This window comes from Puma concolor, chromosome E1 (assembly GCF_028749965.1).
Source record: "Puma concolor isolate L17-30 chromosome E1, mPumCon1.1.hap2, whole genome shotgun sequence".
Taxonomy (NCBI): Eukaryota; Metazoa; Chordata; class Mammalia; order Carnivora; family Felidae; genus Puma; species Puma concolor.
Genome location: NC_141680.1, coordinates 43,550,793 through 43,565,193, shown reverse-complemented (window position 1 = coordinate 43,565,193; position 14,401 = coordinate 43,550,793). Strand labels below are relative to the sequence as shown.

The 14,401-nt window shown below is 51.6% G+C and overlaps 1 protein-coding gene across 3 annotated transcripts in view; it reads left to right on the top strand.

The window, feature by feature from the left end:
• The window catches only part of MEOX1 (mesenchyme homeobox 1), a 28,184-nt gene that overhangs the window by 1,988 nt on the left and 11,795 nt on the right, over positions 1–14,401 (top strand). Inside the window, exons 1-2 of one of the 3 annotated variants that reach the window (XM_086687426.1) lie at positions 4,404–4,483; positions 4,798–5,318. In XM_086687426.1, the coding sequence (XP_086543552.1) occupies positions 4,850–5,318 (469 nt within the window). In that variant the 5' untranslated portion in view covers positions 4,404–4,483; positions 4,798–4,849. Of the gene's footprint in view, positions 1–4,388; positions 5,319–14,401 lie in introns of those variants that run through there. The other 2 variants (XM_086687427.1, XM_025917627.2) reach the window with 2 other exon arrangements.

Below are 14,401 nucleotides of genomic sequence, written 5' to 3'. Positions count from 1 at the left end.
ATGAGGCTGAAGAGCAGTGGTTAACCAGGACTTCCAGAAAGCCTCCTTGAATGGGGCAGAGAGATGAAGAAACTCTCCTCTGTCTTTCCTCCTTCCTGCCACTTGGAATGCCAACGTGACAGTTGAGCATGAACTGCCAGCTGGATGAGGGGACCGTCTGGGTCAGAAAAAGTGACCGTGAGCAGTGCCTGGGTGGCTTGGCTGGTTGAGTGCCCGACCTCGGCTCAGGTCATGATCTCAACTCATGACCAGGTCCATGAGTTCGACCGAGCCCCATGTCAGGCGCTGTGCTGACAGCTCAGAGCCTGGAGCCTGCTTCAGATTCTGTGTTTCCCTCTCTCTCTACCCCTCCCTTCCAAAAAAAATAAATTAAAAAAAAAAAAAAAAGTGACCATGCTGGGGTGCCTGATGACTTTGAGGAATGGTCATCCCAGGCTCAACTGCCACTTCAAACTCTTTTTATTGGGGAAAATAATAGACTCTGTGTTTTCCCTTTTGTTATTTTCATAAAGCTGCCTCCACTCCTCGGTGACACAAGGTCTTCTGTCCCATCCCTGCGGGGCGGGGGGGGGGGGAGGGGGGGGACACCATCCTGCACCTTTGCAAATCAACATGCCCCTAACTCCTGGGGACACAGAAACCCAGAAAGGGGTCTGTTTATAGAACCCCTCCTGAATGTCTGTACCTCATCTATTCAGTGAGCTTCCGCTTTTCAGGTGAGGGAACTGAAGTCACATGACCTCCAAGAGCCGGGGCTCGGACGCAGGCCAACCACAATCTAGGTAGCAGGCACGTGACGGTCAGCACCAAAGGTTGAAAAGAGATGCACACGAGAGAACATTTTCCGCTGAGGTGACTCTCTCTGTTAAACTCGGTGTTTTCTGGAACGTAAGGACAGGCCCAGACGTAAACATCCTTATTCAAAATGATCTCCACCCTATTCAAAACATGTGTGTCTCCTGTCCCATCCCTCAAGGTCTCGCTCAGGAACAGGTGTCTTGTCCGATTCGCATGCTGCTAAGGGCGTCATCTTTTCCCTCTGGGAGGCATACAGATATTTCACAGGGCCTTCTGGAGTTGTCCTTGAGACAACAGTTGGACGTATTTGCATCACCATCATCCAGATTCTACCACTAAAAACTGTATCGCAGGCAACGGTGAGAGCTTTCCTAGGTCACCTCCAACATGTCTCTCAGCAACCTAAGGAAGAAGGGAAAAAGTTTGTCCCCACTTGACAGACGAGGAAACTGAGGCTCAAGTAACAAAGTGAGTTCCTCAAAGCCATTCCGTTCATTCATGACGGACCCGGGATTTGAACCCATGCTCTCCCGGTTCCCGAGGCCATGATTGTGACCCTCTGTTGTAGAAGAAGGGATTGAGGGGCTGGGCTGGGCCATCATCATCCTCCATGGAGATGTGACCTGCCCAGTGTTCCAGCAGAATAAGGAAAGGGAAGGCATAAGTATCCTCACGTGTATCACCGGTTAATGTGCGCCAACTCTTGTCACGGACATCAGGTCGTTTCTCCTCACAGCAGCCACAGGAGGCTGGAACTGTCATCTCCCCTTTGCCAGTGAGACCACTGAGGCTCGGGAGAGCCGTGTGACTTGCCTGAGGCCGCACAGCTGATGAAAGGCCAGGCCGACCTTGAGCCCCAGGCTCTCCCGCCCCGCGGACACCCCCGAAGCTCCAGGCCCAGGTGGGTGGGGTGGCCAAGCTCGTGCTTGCGGAAGCAGGTCTGTGGCGCCAAGGACACGCCTGCCTGTCTTCTCGCACAATGGGGGAAATTCCAAAAGTTCCTTGGGATGGTTCAGGTGTGGCCAGGCCGACCATCGTCCTGACGCACGCTTTTCCTCTTCCTCCTCCTGCCACCCCAACAACAGCCAGAAGCGGGGTCCCCTCCCTTCCTGAAAAGCCTGCTCCCCTTGGCCGCTTGGTCGCGGAGCCACGGGGCTTTTTTCCACAAACGGTCGTTTCCATCCATCTCTGTCCTGGGGGCCTGCGGGGGCCTTGAGGGGGAAATGCTGACTTTGAGGAGGTTAAAGGTGCTGGTGCCCGGCCTTCATCTAACAAATGGGCTGCCGTCGGGGGAGGGACTGTTGTTTTTTCCTGGCCTCAGAAGAGGGGCCTGTCAGGAAGATGTAGAGGCCAGCAGGGGGGGGCCCCCAGGCCGCACCCCGCAGGGTGGCTGACAGACGTGGGCAGCTGCGAGGGCGCCCGGGGTGCAGGGGGGGTGCCAGGCCCAGCGCAGCGCTCCTCACCCCTGCCGCCCCCCTCCCGCTGCCCCCCTGACCCCTCGGCCCACCTCTTCCAGGGGTGAGGGCCCAGGTTGGGCCTCCCTGGGCCGGTTCCCTGGGCCAGCTGCCGAGGGAGGCCAGAGGAGCCAGAGTCGGGTTACAGCTGCTGGGCCAGCCCCCCAGGGAAGGTTCTCCTTGGGAAGCTGACAGGCCAGGGCTTCCTCCCAGCCTCCTGTGAATTCCTTCTAGAACCCCCACAGCCCCGAGCCTCCAGCCTCCCTCGAGGGACCTCGCAAGGCTGTTTCAGTAGAATTTCCTCAGTGCTCCTCCCTGTCCACAGTCTCCTTTGGGAATCCTCGAGTTAAGGAGGAGGGGCTACGTTAGGAAAGGAGCTGTGTTGATCTATCACCTACTTGGGGCTCTGCTTCGCAGAACCGATTCATTTAAATTCTCAGCTGTGGGTGGGGCGGGCATTCTGAGGAGAGGGCTTTTGTGGGGATCTCTTGGGGGGAATATGTGTGAGGCGCTGAGATCACTGGGTGAATGTCAGCTAGGACTGTCATCCCAGCTGAGGAAACAGAAGCTCAGAGAGGTGAGGTGATTTCTCTCAGGGCGTGCAGCTGGGAAGTGGCGGGCCCAGGGTTTGAACTCGCATTGGTCTGACCCCAAAGTCCGTCCTCCTTCCTGTGTGTCAGGCTGCTCCAGACTGGACAGCCGGACGCCCGAGGGCGCCTCCTGGTTCTGCCCTTTCTTCACTCTGTCATTCGGAACAGCCTGCTTCATCTATTGGAGCCTCGCTTTCATTCGTAAAATATAGAACGTGATTCCTAATTTACCTATAATCGGAGATTCACAAGGTTCAGAGGAGAAATGTGTGTCTGACAGCTAAGTCCCGGGCAAAGCAGGGAGATGAGTCTGGTTTGTGGCAATGATCCCACCTCCTCTCCTGGCCTACGACACCCTGCCCATTCCAGAAACCACATGCCGATTCAATGAAGAATGTGTGTGCGGCCTCTGGGCTGCGGGGCTGAGACCCGTGGGCCCTCCTGGCGTCTTTGGAACCGGCCAGCACACAGTTACGTCCTGATCCTGCTGCTCTGGGCCGTGGAAATATTCGGTGGGAGGGGAGCTCGGCCCGTGTGCTTGGAATGTCATCCTCCCAGAAATTATATTAACCCTCCTAAGAGACCAGCAGGTCATGGGGATTAAGTAGACCGATTGACCGGTTGAAATGGCAGTTGGCTGTCCTGTGACAGGCACCAGCCAGAAAGACCATATGATCGTTTGCCAAGGAGAACCCCTTTGGGAGGGAGAATCTCCCTGATTCCTATTTCCATGCCCTAGATTCCACAGAAGCCTTGGCCTCTGGGAGTGGGGTAGGGGAAGCAGGTGGGTGAAGGTTAGGGGGCCTAGAGAAACGTCAAGAACCTTACCCTAAAAACCTTCCCTTTGCTGTGGAGAAAAATGACTTGAAACCCTCCCCCCGCCGCCCCCCACATGCAACCTAGAGAAGATCGTAGCTAATTGGCATGTAAGTTGGGGTTAAAGAACGGAAGGAAGAATCTGATTGTTTTTTTAAGTTACTGAGAAAGTGGGAATGTCACTTTGGGCAGAGAGAAAGAATTTTTTTTTCTGGAGTGTGTCTTTCTCTATGCTACAGTCCCTAGTGGGCCGCTGAGACTTGCAAAAAAAAAAAAAGATTTCTTTTAATCCACCTTCCTTTTTGCAAGCAGCAGCAGAAGGGCCTTTAAATCAAATGCAATCAGCAAACTTGTCTCTTGCATTTATTCCCTGCTTCACTCCCTGGAATTTGGCACTTGATGGATTCTGGATCTGACTTCAGCCTTTTTCCAAATCCAAGACTTGGGGAATTTTGTTAACAGCGCAATAAAATAACTTCATAGCGTACAGGAGGCACATTAAAGAAGTTGTGTGTGTGCGCGCACTGCTCTCTCCCCTTAAAATTAAAAAAACGCAATACAGACAATGTTTCTTTAAAAGTCTCCATCTGCAAATCCCATTAGATGTGCATATAAGGTTTCTGATGATTAATAGTTGCCTGCTCGGGGTTTTGGTTGGAGGGGATTGTGTGTGTGCTGGTTAACCCCTCCCTCTCCTCTCTCATGTTTCACTTCAGAAATGTGTCACTCTCTCCCCACCGCAGGATTTAAAAGTGTGCCTCACAGCCCTGGTCCAGCCCTCGGCAGGCATTTGCTGCGGGCTCCAGGACGAGCGCTCATCAGCTGGTGCGTCTGGGCTGACACAGTGAAAACGTTTTAGTGTCATCGGCGACACATACACGTACAGGGGACCCCACTAGGCAGGCTGGCGTGTCGGGGAGGGGCAGGAGGCCAGGAGTGAAGCCTGACATAGGTGTGCCCGCACCCAGACGCGTGGCCGGCCACGTGCGTGCCTACTTGAAGGAGAGACTTCAGTTTTCGTTTTGGTTTTGGTTCCTGGGGTGAATTTTCCGCTGATCGTTCTCCCCTCTTATTTATTTATTTATCCTTTTTTTTTTTTTTTTTTTTTTTGGCATTGTTCAAAACTTGAATATAAAAAGCGTGAGAATCAAAACTTTGAAAAGACTGAGGCGTGCAACGACAGACCCCCAGATGGATCCCGTGGCCAGCAGCTGCATGAGGAGCCCCCACCCCCCGGCCCCGGTCTGGGGCTGCCTTCGAAATCCCCACTCTGAAGGCAGTGGGGCCTCGGGGCTGCCCCGCTACCCGCCAACACCGTTCTCCTTCCACCAGAAACCAGACTTCCCGGCGACAGCGACGGCAGCGTACCCCGACTTCTCAGCCTCCTGCCTGGCAGCCGCCCCACACAGCCTTCCCCGGGAGGAGCGCGTCTTCACTGAACAGCACCCCGCTTTCCCGCAGCCCCCCGACTGGCACTTCCCTGTCTCAGAGGCCCGGCGCAGGCTCAACCCGGGCCCAGCTGGGGGCTCCAGGGACGTGGGGGCCAGCAGCCCGGGCCTGGTGGACACCACGGGAGGCCCAGGCGAGGACTACGAGGTCCTGGGGAGCACTGCCCACGAGACGGAGAAGAAGTCCACCAGACGGAAAAAGGAGAGTTCAGGTATGTGGCTGAGGAGCAGCTGAACATTCCTTTGCTTGGTTGCTTTCCCTCTCTGAGCCGAGCTGTCCTGACCAGGAATTGCAAACGATAATGTCTCATCTACGCAAAGGCAGGAGTTACCTTTGGGGTTCCTTCTACTCAGAGGTCCAGGATTCTCTGGCGATGGGGTTTGTCTCTGCGCCCCCAGCACCCCTGGACCCCGGGAAGATTATTTCAGCAAGTGAGTGAAATAAGATCCACAAGGATTGGGAGGATACGTGGGACAGTGCAGGCTGGCAAGGGCTGGAGAGGGGCTTTCCTGAATCCGGGCTGCCTCTGGCTCATGCTTCTCCCCACCATGCCCCGGCAGGCTCCAAATGGTCCCAGAGCCAAAGGGTTTGCTCGGCAGAGGAGTCAGCTGAGATGGGGGCTCGGAGGGCTAGGACGAGGCTGGGACCCTGGGATGTCAAGCAGAGCCAGGACTCTATGTCTCCAGGAGGCTAGAGGCATAGAAGCAGGCCTGGACCAGGATGGGAGAGGCAAGGGGTAAAGAGGAGATGGGGTACCGAGATTGGGGACATACTGCCCACAAGGTATCACCCTGCCCGTACCTGGGCCAAGAGGGCAGCTTAGCGTGTTAAGAACGAGGCTGTGCCCGTGCCTCCTGTCCCCACTGCCCGCTGTGTCCTCCTCACAGCCGTCCTCGGAGCAGGGTCTGTCTGTCTGAACCTCTAGAGGACCTTCTCACGGGGCTAAACAGGGGCAGGTAGAAGAGGAGAGTGCCACCCAGTCAACAAGAACACTCTGTGCTTTGCTTTGCGAAGCACTTTCAATGTAGCGCAGACTTCCAGAGAATCTTCTCTTCGCCATGCACTGCCCAAGGCGCCGGGGACGCAGAGATGAATGTAAAGGTCTCACACCCCAAAGGGCTCAAACTGAGAGGGAGAAGAAGCTGCCTGTCTAGCATTGGATGTGCTCTTTTGGCGGGGGGGGGGGGGGGGGGGGTTCCGAGATGCTGCAGGAAACACGTTAGCTCTTTTGGGTCCCGCCAGTGTGTGAAGTTGGTACAGCAGGTCTGATCAGTATCTCCGTCCTATACGCGTGGAAAAGGAGAGACAGAGTTTGAGGGGAACCCTGCTAGAATGGAGTCTAGATAGTGACCCACTTATCTGGATTTGCCCAGGACTTTTCCGGGGCTAGCATTGAAAATCCAGCATCCCAGGAAACCCCTCAACCCCGGGCAAATCTGGTAACCCTAGAACCGAGCTCAAACCCTAGACCTCAGACCCCAAAGCCCGCACCCTTCAGCAGATTTCAAACAGAATCCTCATTCGGAAATATTCACTCTCCGTGCTTAAAGAAGCCCCTCAACACGCTCACGATGGATGATAGTGACCACAGGCCTCCTGGCTGCCTGATAGGAGGGCCCTTTAAATCTCCAGCTGGTTAAATCCTGAACTATTCCTAGCCCTGGCTGGAGATGTGCCGAGATGGGGCACTTTCTGCTTCTCCTCGCCAAGGGACTCTCAGCGACTTGGCTCTGTGCCCAGTTGAAGAGCTCTTCCCTCCGTGGCGCCTGCCCGGTCCCTCCCCTGCCCACATCTTCCCCCGATGCATCCAGCCACTTTTTTTTTTTTTTAAGTTTATTTATTTATTTTGAGAGAGAGCGCACATGAGCGGGGGGAGGGACAGAGAGAGGGGGAGAGAGAGAATCCCAAACAGGCTCCGCACTAAGAGCACACGGAGCCTGGCGCGGAGCTGGGTCTCACGAACCTGCAAGATCATGACCTGAGCCAAAATCAAGAGCCGGTGGTTAACCGATTGAGCCACCCGGGGGAGGGGGAGGGGCTGGCAGCCGCTTTCCAGGGAACTGGGAGCCGAGGCACCAGAAGGCACAGGCAAGGGGCTGGGCTGAGGCAAAATCAGCCAGACCCAAATGTGTCATCATTGCTTCGGGCCAGTGGCCTGTGGCACTGCATTAGGGAGTGAGCTCCCGTGCCAAGCAGGTGACCATCCCAAGAGCACAAGGACACCCTCCACTGAATGCCCTGCAGCTCTTCACAGGGTCAGCCTCTGGTGGGGGGTGGGGGCGGTGCAGATTCTCATGGGCCCCGGGATCCCGTCCGTCTGGGTCCCCTCAGGAGCAGCAGCGATGGCAACAGCAGTCGGGCAGGGCACAGCAAGCTGAGTTTCATTCATTCTTAGGCTTCCCAACCCACTCTCTCCGTTCAGCATGGGAATCTTTACAGCCCAGCTAGTTGCTTGAGTCTTTCCCTTTGGAATTGAACTGGAGTGCTCGCTTCGGCAGCACATATACTAAAATTGGAATTGAACTGGAGGGGGCCGAGGCAGGAAAGATCAGCTTCTTAAGAGCCCGAAGAAAGGGGAAAGCAGGTGAGCAAGGTTCACAGCCAGCTCTAGGAATCTGGAATCCAGCTCACGGGAAACAAACCCAGAAAGAACCCGCATCCCACTCCACTGATCCTGAGTCACGGCTTGCATTCTCTGTTTAAAATTCTGATATTTTGTTCCGCAGGGATTTTTTTTTCCACATTAAGTTTTTAAATTATTTATTTATTCTTATTTATTTTTTTTTAAATTTTTTTTTCAACGTTTTTATTTATTTTTGGGACAGAGAGAGACAGAGCATGAATGGGGGAGGGGCAGAGAGAGAGGGAGACACAGAATCGGAAACAGGGTCCAGGCTCCGAGCCATCAGCCCAGAGCCCGACGCGGGGCTCGAACTCACGGACCGCGAGATCGTGACCTGGCTGAAGTCCGACGCTTAACCGACTGCGCCACCCAGGCGCCCCTATTCTTATTTATTTTTGAGAGAGAGAACACAAGCGGGGGCGGGGGGGGGGGAGGGGTGGGGAGAGAGGGAGACACAGAATCCAAAGCAGGCTGCAGGCTCCGGGCTCCCAGAGCCCGACGGGGGGCTAGAACCCACGAACTGCGAGATCATGACTTGAGCCAAAGTCGATCGCTTAGCCAACTGAGCCACCCAGGAGCCCCTTAACTTTGATTTTTTAAAAACGTTGCATTCAGATATTATTTCTCTTGATTACTGAGGGTTTGACACCACCTGCATTTTGCGCTGTGTGTCTCACATGCCCTTGCTAAACTATCTCTGAAGATTAATCAACCATGGATTAGAAATGTGTTCTCCATGGGGCACCTGGGTGGCTCAATTGGTTGAGCGTCCGACTTCAGCTCAGGTCGTGACCTCACTGTTTGTGGGTTCACGCCCCGCATGGGGCTCTGTGCCGACAGCTCAGAGCCTGGAGCCTGCTTCAGATTCTGTGTCTCTGTCTCTCTCTGCCCCTTGCCTGCTCACACTCTGTCTCTCTCAAAAATAAATAAACATAAAAAAAAAAAAGAAATGTGTTTTCCAGAATTCTTCGTGAGGCAGGCAGACAGGTTGCGTGACTTTGGAAAACTTCTTAATTGCTTTGAGCCTCTGTTTCCCCAGCTGCAGAATGGTATCATAACAAAAGCACCTTCCATACAGAGTCACTGTGAAGGTTAAATGCACTGATCCCTGAGATTAGCACTGTGCCTGGCACATGAGTTCAATAAATAGCCGCTCTGAATGTTATTAGGCCCATGTTTCCAGAACCAACCTTCAGAACATAAGGGGGTCGACGGAATTGAATATTTCAAATACACTGACTCAGAAATTGCTGAACTTGGGGTATAAGACATGGGAACGTCTTGCAGTTATCCCTGGTCCCAAAATCCAGTTGTCCTCAGTTAGGAGCTTGGACCCCAGAGTTCTGCTGGAGAGGTTGGGGGGTGAGTCGTGCCTGGCGAAAGGGCCCCATACTGGCCGGCGGAGGCGGCTTCAGGAACAGAAAGTTACTGGAAGTTTGTTTCAAGAGGAACGTTCTCTGCTCTCCCCTCTCCTTCTGCCAGTCCCAGCTGCTCCCCTATCACCCCCACTAGAAGTGGAGCTGATTAAATAAATGATCAGGAAAGCAGGGGTCTCTGGCTCCCACTCAGAGACCTTCTGTTGGTTCACAGCACAAAACTGATTTAGGAGACCAGTGTGATGTTGTCTTACCGCAAACACTCCCAGCCCCAGGGCCCATGGGTGTTAAAGATCCCTGCTGGCAGGGACAGCTGTGAGGCCACTGTTGTTTGCCCTCGATCCGTCGATCTGTCTTGCTACCGTGGTCGTCTTTAATTTATGGGAATGAGGGATTTCGCGGTGATTTCCTGGCGGGGTTCAAGGGAAGGTCGCGCGTGATCCGCCTGGCTGTAGGTGAATCCGATCTCCCGCCTGGGAGAGGTTCTACCCCCACCCCCACCCCCACCATGCTGGGGCTCAGCTCTGCTCGCTAGTGCTCTCACTTACTCCCCCTGCCTTCCTCAGACTCGCTTTGTCCTGTCTCCTTACTGCCTCCAGCCACATGAGTTCACTTGCCCTGCAAACGCACCCCCCTTTTTCTCCTCCCAACCTCATTTGCCGAAGAACTTTCCCTTGCTTCAAGCATCCTCCCCGTCTCCCACTCCTCTGCCTGTTGAAACCCTTCTGATGTTAACATCCAGCTCGAAAATCACCACCTCGAAGAATCTTTCCTTTTTTTTTTTTTTTTTTCCCCCAACGTTTATTTATTTTTGGGACAGAGAGAGACAGAGCATGAACGGGGGAGGGGCAGAGAGAGAGGGAGACACAGAATCGGAAACAGGCTCCAGGCTCTGAGCCATCAGCCCAGAGCCCGACGCGGGGCTCGAACTCACGGACCGCGAGATTGTGACTTGGCTGAAGTCGGACACTTAACCGACTGCGCCACCCAGGCGCCCCTCCTCTCTTCTTTAAAAGCTACGGTTCCCCTTGTACCTAGCATCATTTCAGTGGAAGCTGTTGCTGAGAAGTTGCAGCTTTTAGTTTTCACTAGAACCTGTGCTGATTTTCTAAATATATAGCTTATAATGGCACAGAGGAGCTCTCCTGAGATTTCTTACCATGGGACGTCTTGTATTTGAAATCTCCACTTTAAAAATTATGATCAGGGGCACCTGGCTGGCTCAGTTGGTAGAGCATGTGACTCTTGATCGCAGAGGTGTGAGTTTGAGCCCCACATTGAGTATGGAGATTACCTAAAAATAAAATCTTTGAAAAAAAAATACATACATACATACTATGATAAAAACACACACACACATAAATAAAACTTACCATCGTGATCATTTTTCTTAAATATTTATTTTTGAGAGAGAGAGAGACAGAGTGAGAGCAGGGGAGGGGCAGACACACACACACACACACACACACACACACACACACACACACACGATTAGAAGCAGGCTCCAGGCTCTGAGCAGTCAGCACAGAGCCCAGCACAGAGCCCAACACAGGGCTCAAACCTATGAACCGCGAGATCATGACCTGAGCTGAAGTCGGACGCTTAACCAACTGAGCCACCCAGGCGCCCCAAGACAAGTTTTTTTTTTTTTTTAATGTTTATTTATTTTCAAGAGGTGGTGGGGAGAGGCAGAGAGAGAGGGAGACACAGAATCGGGAGCAGGCTCCAGGCTCTGAGCTATCAGCAGAGTCTGACATGGGGCTCAGACCCACGAATGGTGAGATCGTGACCTGAGCCGAAGTCGGACGCTTAACCAACTGAGCCACCCAGGCACCCCTACCATCGTGATCATTTTTTAAAATATTTTTTTAAGTTTTATTTATTTAAGCAATCCCTACACCCTGTGTGGGGCTCGAACTCACAACCCCGGGATCAAGAGTCACATGCTCCTCTGACTGAGCCAGCCAGGCGCCCCAAATCGTGATCATTTTTAAGTGTACCGCCCAGTAGTGTTAAATCTATACACATTGTCCTGCAACAAATCTCTAGAACTTTTTCATCTCACAACACCGACATCCTAAATCCATTGAAAAACAACTCTCTCCTTTTCCTTCTCCCCGGGCCTGACAAATAGCATTCAACTTTCTGTTTCTGTGCCTCAAGGTGTGGGGGCGGGAGGAGGGGGTGGCCAGGGGGTGGGCTGAGGTGGGGCTGTACCATTATATTGGATGAAGAGTAAATCCGAACAGAACACGGAGTTTGTTTAGGCCAAAGTTCAACCCATTTCACTTGGCCTTTTAATACCAAGCGTTATTAAAGGCTGATCTAAAAAAAAGAGTTAGACTACTTTTGATATTTCGTGTGAGTGAAGTCACGCAGTATTTGTCTCTCTGTGACTGACTTCTTTTACTTAGCACGATGTCCTCCAGCTTCATCCGTGTTGCAGCAGATAACAGGCTTTCCTTCTTTGTTAAGGCTGAATAATATCCCATTGTATGTATACACCACCTTGGCTATATCCATTCACCTGTTGATGGACAGACACTTGGGTTGCTTCCAAGTTGGCCATTATGAATAATTCCACAATGAACACTGGTGTGCAAATATCTCTTTAAGATTCTGCCTTTGAATTCTTTTGGATACATACCTCAAAGTGGAATTGCTGGATCCCATGGTAATTCCATGTTTAATTTTTTGAGGAACCTCCATACCCTTTTCCATAGCCACTGCACCATTTTCCAATCCCACCAACAGTGCACAAGAGTTTTTTTTTTTTTTTTTAATGTTTATTTATTTTTGAGACAGAGAGAGACAGAGCATGAACAGGGGAGGGGCAGAGAAAGAGGGAGACACAGAATCCGAAACAGGCTCCAGGCTCCGAGCTGTCAGCACAGAGCCCGACGCGGGGCTCGAACTCACGGACCGCGAGATCGTGACCTGAGCCAAAGTCGGCGGCTCAACCGACTGAGCCACCCAGGCGCCCCGCAAGAGTTTTGATTTTTCCACAACCTCACCAACACTTGTTCTTTTCTGTTTTGTTTGTTGGTTGGTTGGTTGGTTTTGGTTTGTTTGTTTGACAGTAGCCTTCCTAACAGACATGAGACGATAACTCATCATGGTTTTGATGTGCATTTCCCTAATGCTTGGTGATGTTGAACATCTTTGCATATGCTTGTCGGCCCGTTGTAGATCTTCTTTGGAGAAATGTCTATTCAAGTCCTTTGCTCATTTATTAGTTGGATTGCCTGCCTTTTGCTGTTGACTTGTAGGAGTTCTTTATATATTCTGGATATTAATCCCTTATCAGTCTATGGTTTGCAAATATTTTCTCCCGCTCTGTAGCTTGCCTTTACATTCTGTTGATTGCTCCCTCCGCTGCATAGACATTTTTAAGTTTGACGTAGTCTCATTTCTCTATATTTGCTTTTGTTGCCCGTGCCTCTAGTGCTATATTCAAGAAATCATTGCCAAACCTAATGTCATGAAGATTTTTCCCCGTGTTTTCTTCTAGAGGCTTCACAGTTTTAAATCTCATGTTTAGGTCTTTAAACTATTTTGAGTTAATTTTTTAATATGCTGTGAGTTAAGTAAGGGTCCAACTTCATTCTTTTGCATGTAGATATCCAGTTTCCCCCACATCATTTATGGAAGGTCGTCCTTTCCCTACCGTGTAGCCTTAGCACCCTTATTGAAGCTCATCTGACCATATATGTGAGGGCTGACGTCATAAGTATTCTGTTCCATCATTCTACACGTCTGACTTTATGCCAGTGCCATACTGTTGTGATTTACTGCCGATTTGTAATACGTTTTAAAAATCAGAAAGTTGTGAGGCCTCCCTCTGTTTCACTTTCTCAAGATTGTTGTGGCTGCTCAGGGTCCTTTGAGATTCCATATGAATTTTTGGATGATTTTTTTTTTCCAGCTTTGCAAAAAATGCCGTTGGGATTTTGCTAGGGACTGGGTAAGTGAGGCCATTGTCAATGTAAATTGTTTCCTTAATATCCCTTTCAAGATTGTTCACTGGTAGTGGATAGAAACACAGCTGATCTTTGTGTGTTGATGTTGTATCCTGCAACTCTGCTGAATTCGTTCGTTAGTTCCGAGAGGTTTTCTTTATGGAATCTTTCGGGGTTTCCACCTACAAGATCGTGTCATGCGTCAACAGAGATCATTTTTACTTCTTCCTTTCCAAAATACATGCATTTTATTTCTTTCATTGTACGTTGGTTTTTGTTGTTGCTGTTGTTTTGTTTTTGCGTCACAATTGAGTATGATGTTGGCTGTGGGATTTTCATATACGGCCTTTATTATATTGAGACAATCCCCTGCTGTTTCTAGTTTGGTGGGTGTCCAAGGATCCTTTCCCGACCTCCCTCTCCCAAGACACAGAACATGCCTCCTTTGTACCTCCACTTCTGCATCAAACCCAGTTTGCCTTTCATCCAGAGCTACAGCATATGGCTCCCTTCTCCCTAAAACTGAGGTGTCTGGAGGGCCAGAACGATAACTGGTTTCCCTATGCGGTCTCCCTAGCACCGACTAGAACATTTACCATGGGAGGAGCTCATTCGATGTCTGGTCAATAGCCTGTTACAGCCTGGCATCCATCCATCCATCCATCCATCCATCCATCCATTCATTTTTCTCACCTTCTCTCTGAGAGTGGCTGTGCCACCTGGCCCCACCATGTGTGATGAACTCCTGTAAAATTCATCAGGACTTTTACAGTCTCGCTCAGGAAAGAGTGTGCAGACAGCCGGACTTCAATCATAAAACCAGCCCAGGGTCAGGGCTAGTGCTGGGGTCAGAAAGACACAACGAACAGCCACTGGGCCGGCCACTTCTCTGCAGGAGTGCCCCACAAGGTACTCAGGTCAGCTCCCAAGTACCGGGGCCACCAAAGTTGGGAAGCAAGTAGAGCTTCTGTGGCAGAAAAATATGGTGGACTCACTCACTCCACTAGGACAGTTGGGGGGGCTGCGATGGCTGGGCAGCTGGAGGGCTCAGCTGTCATACGGATGTGTGGCTGTGTTTCAGGTCTAGAGGAAAGGGCACCTTTTCTAATTTGCAGAGAAGTCTCCTGTGGACTGGCATCAGCCTTGCCAAGCACCCCTCCTGGCCTTGGTCCCTCTCCTCAGAGGCGAACGCTGGCTCCGGGGATTTAGGGGCATCTCAGTCTGCCTGGGTTGCCGTAACAAATCACCATACGCTGGTCGGCTTACACAGCAGACGCTTATTTTCTCATAGCTCTGGAGACTAGAAGCCCAAGATCAAAATGGCAGCAGGTTTGTT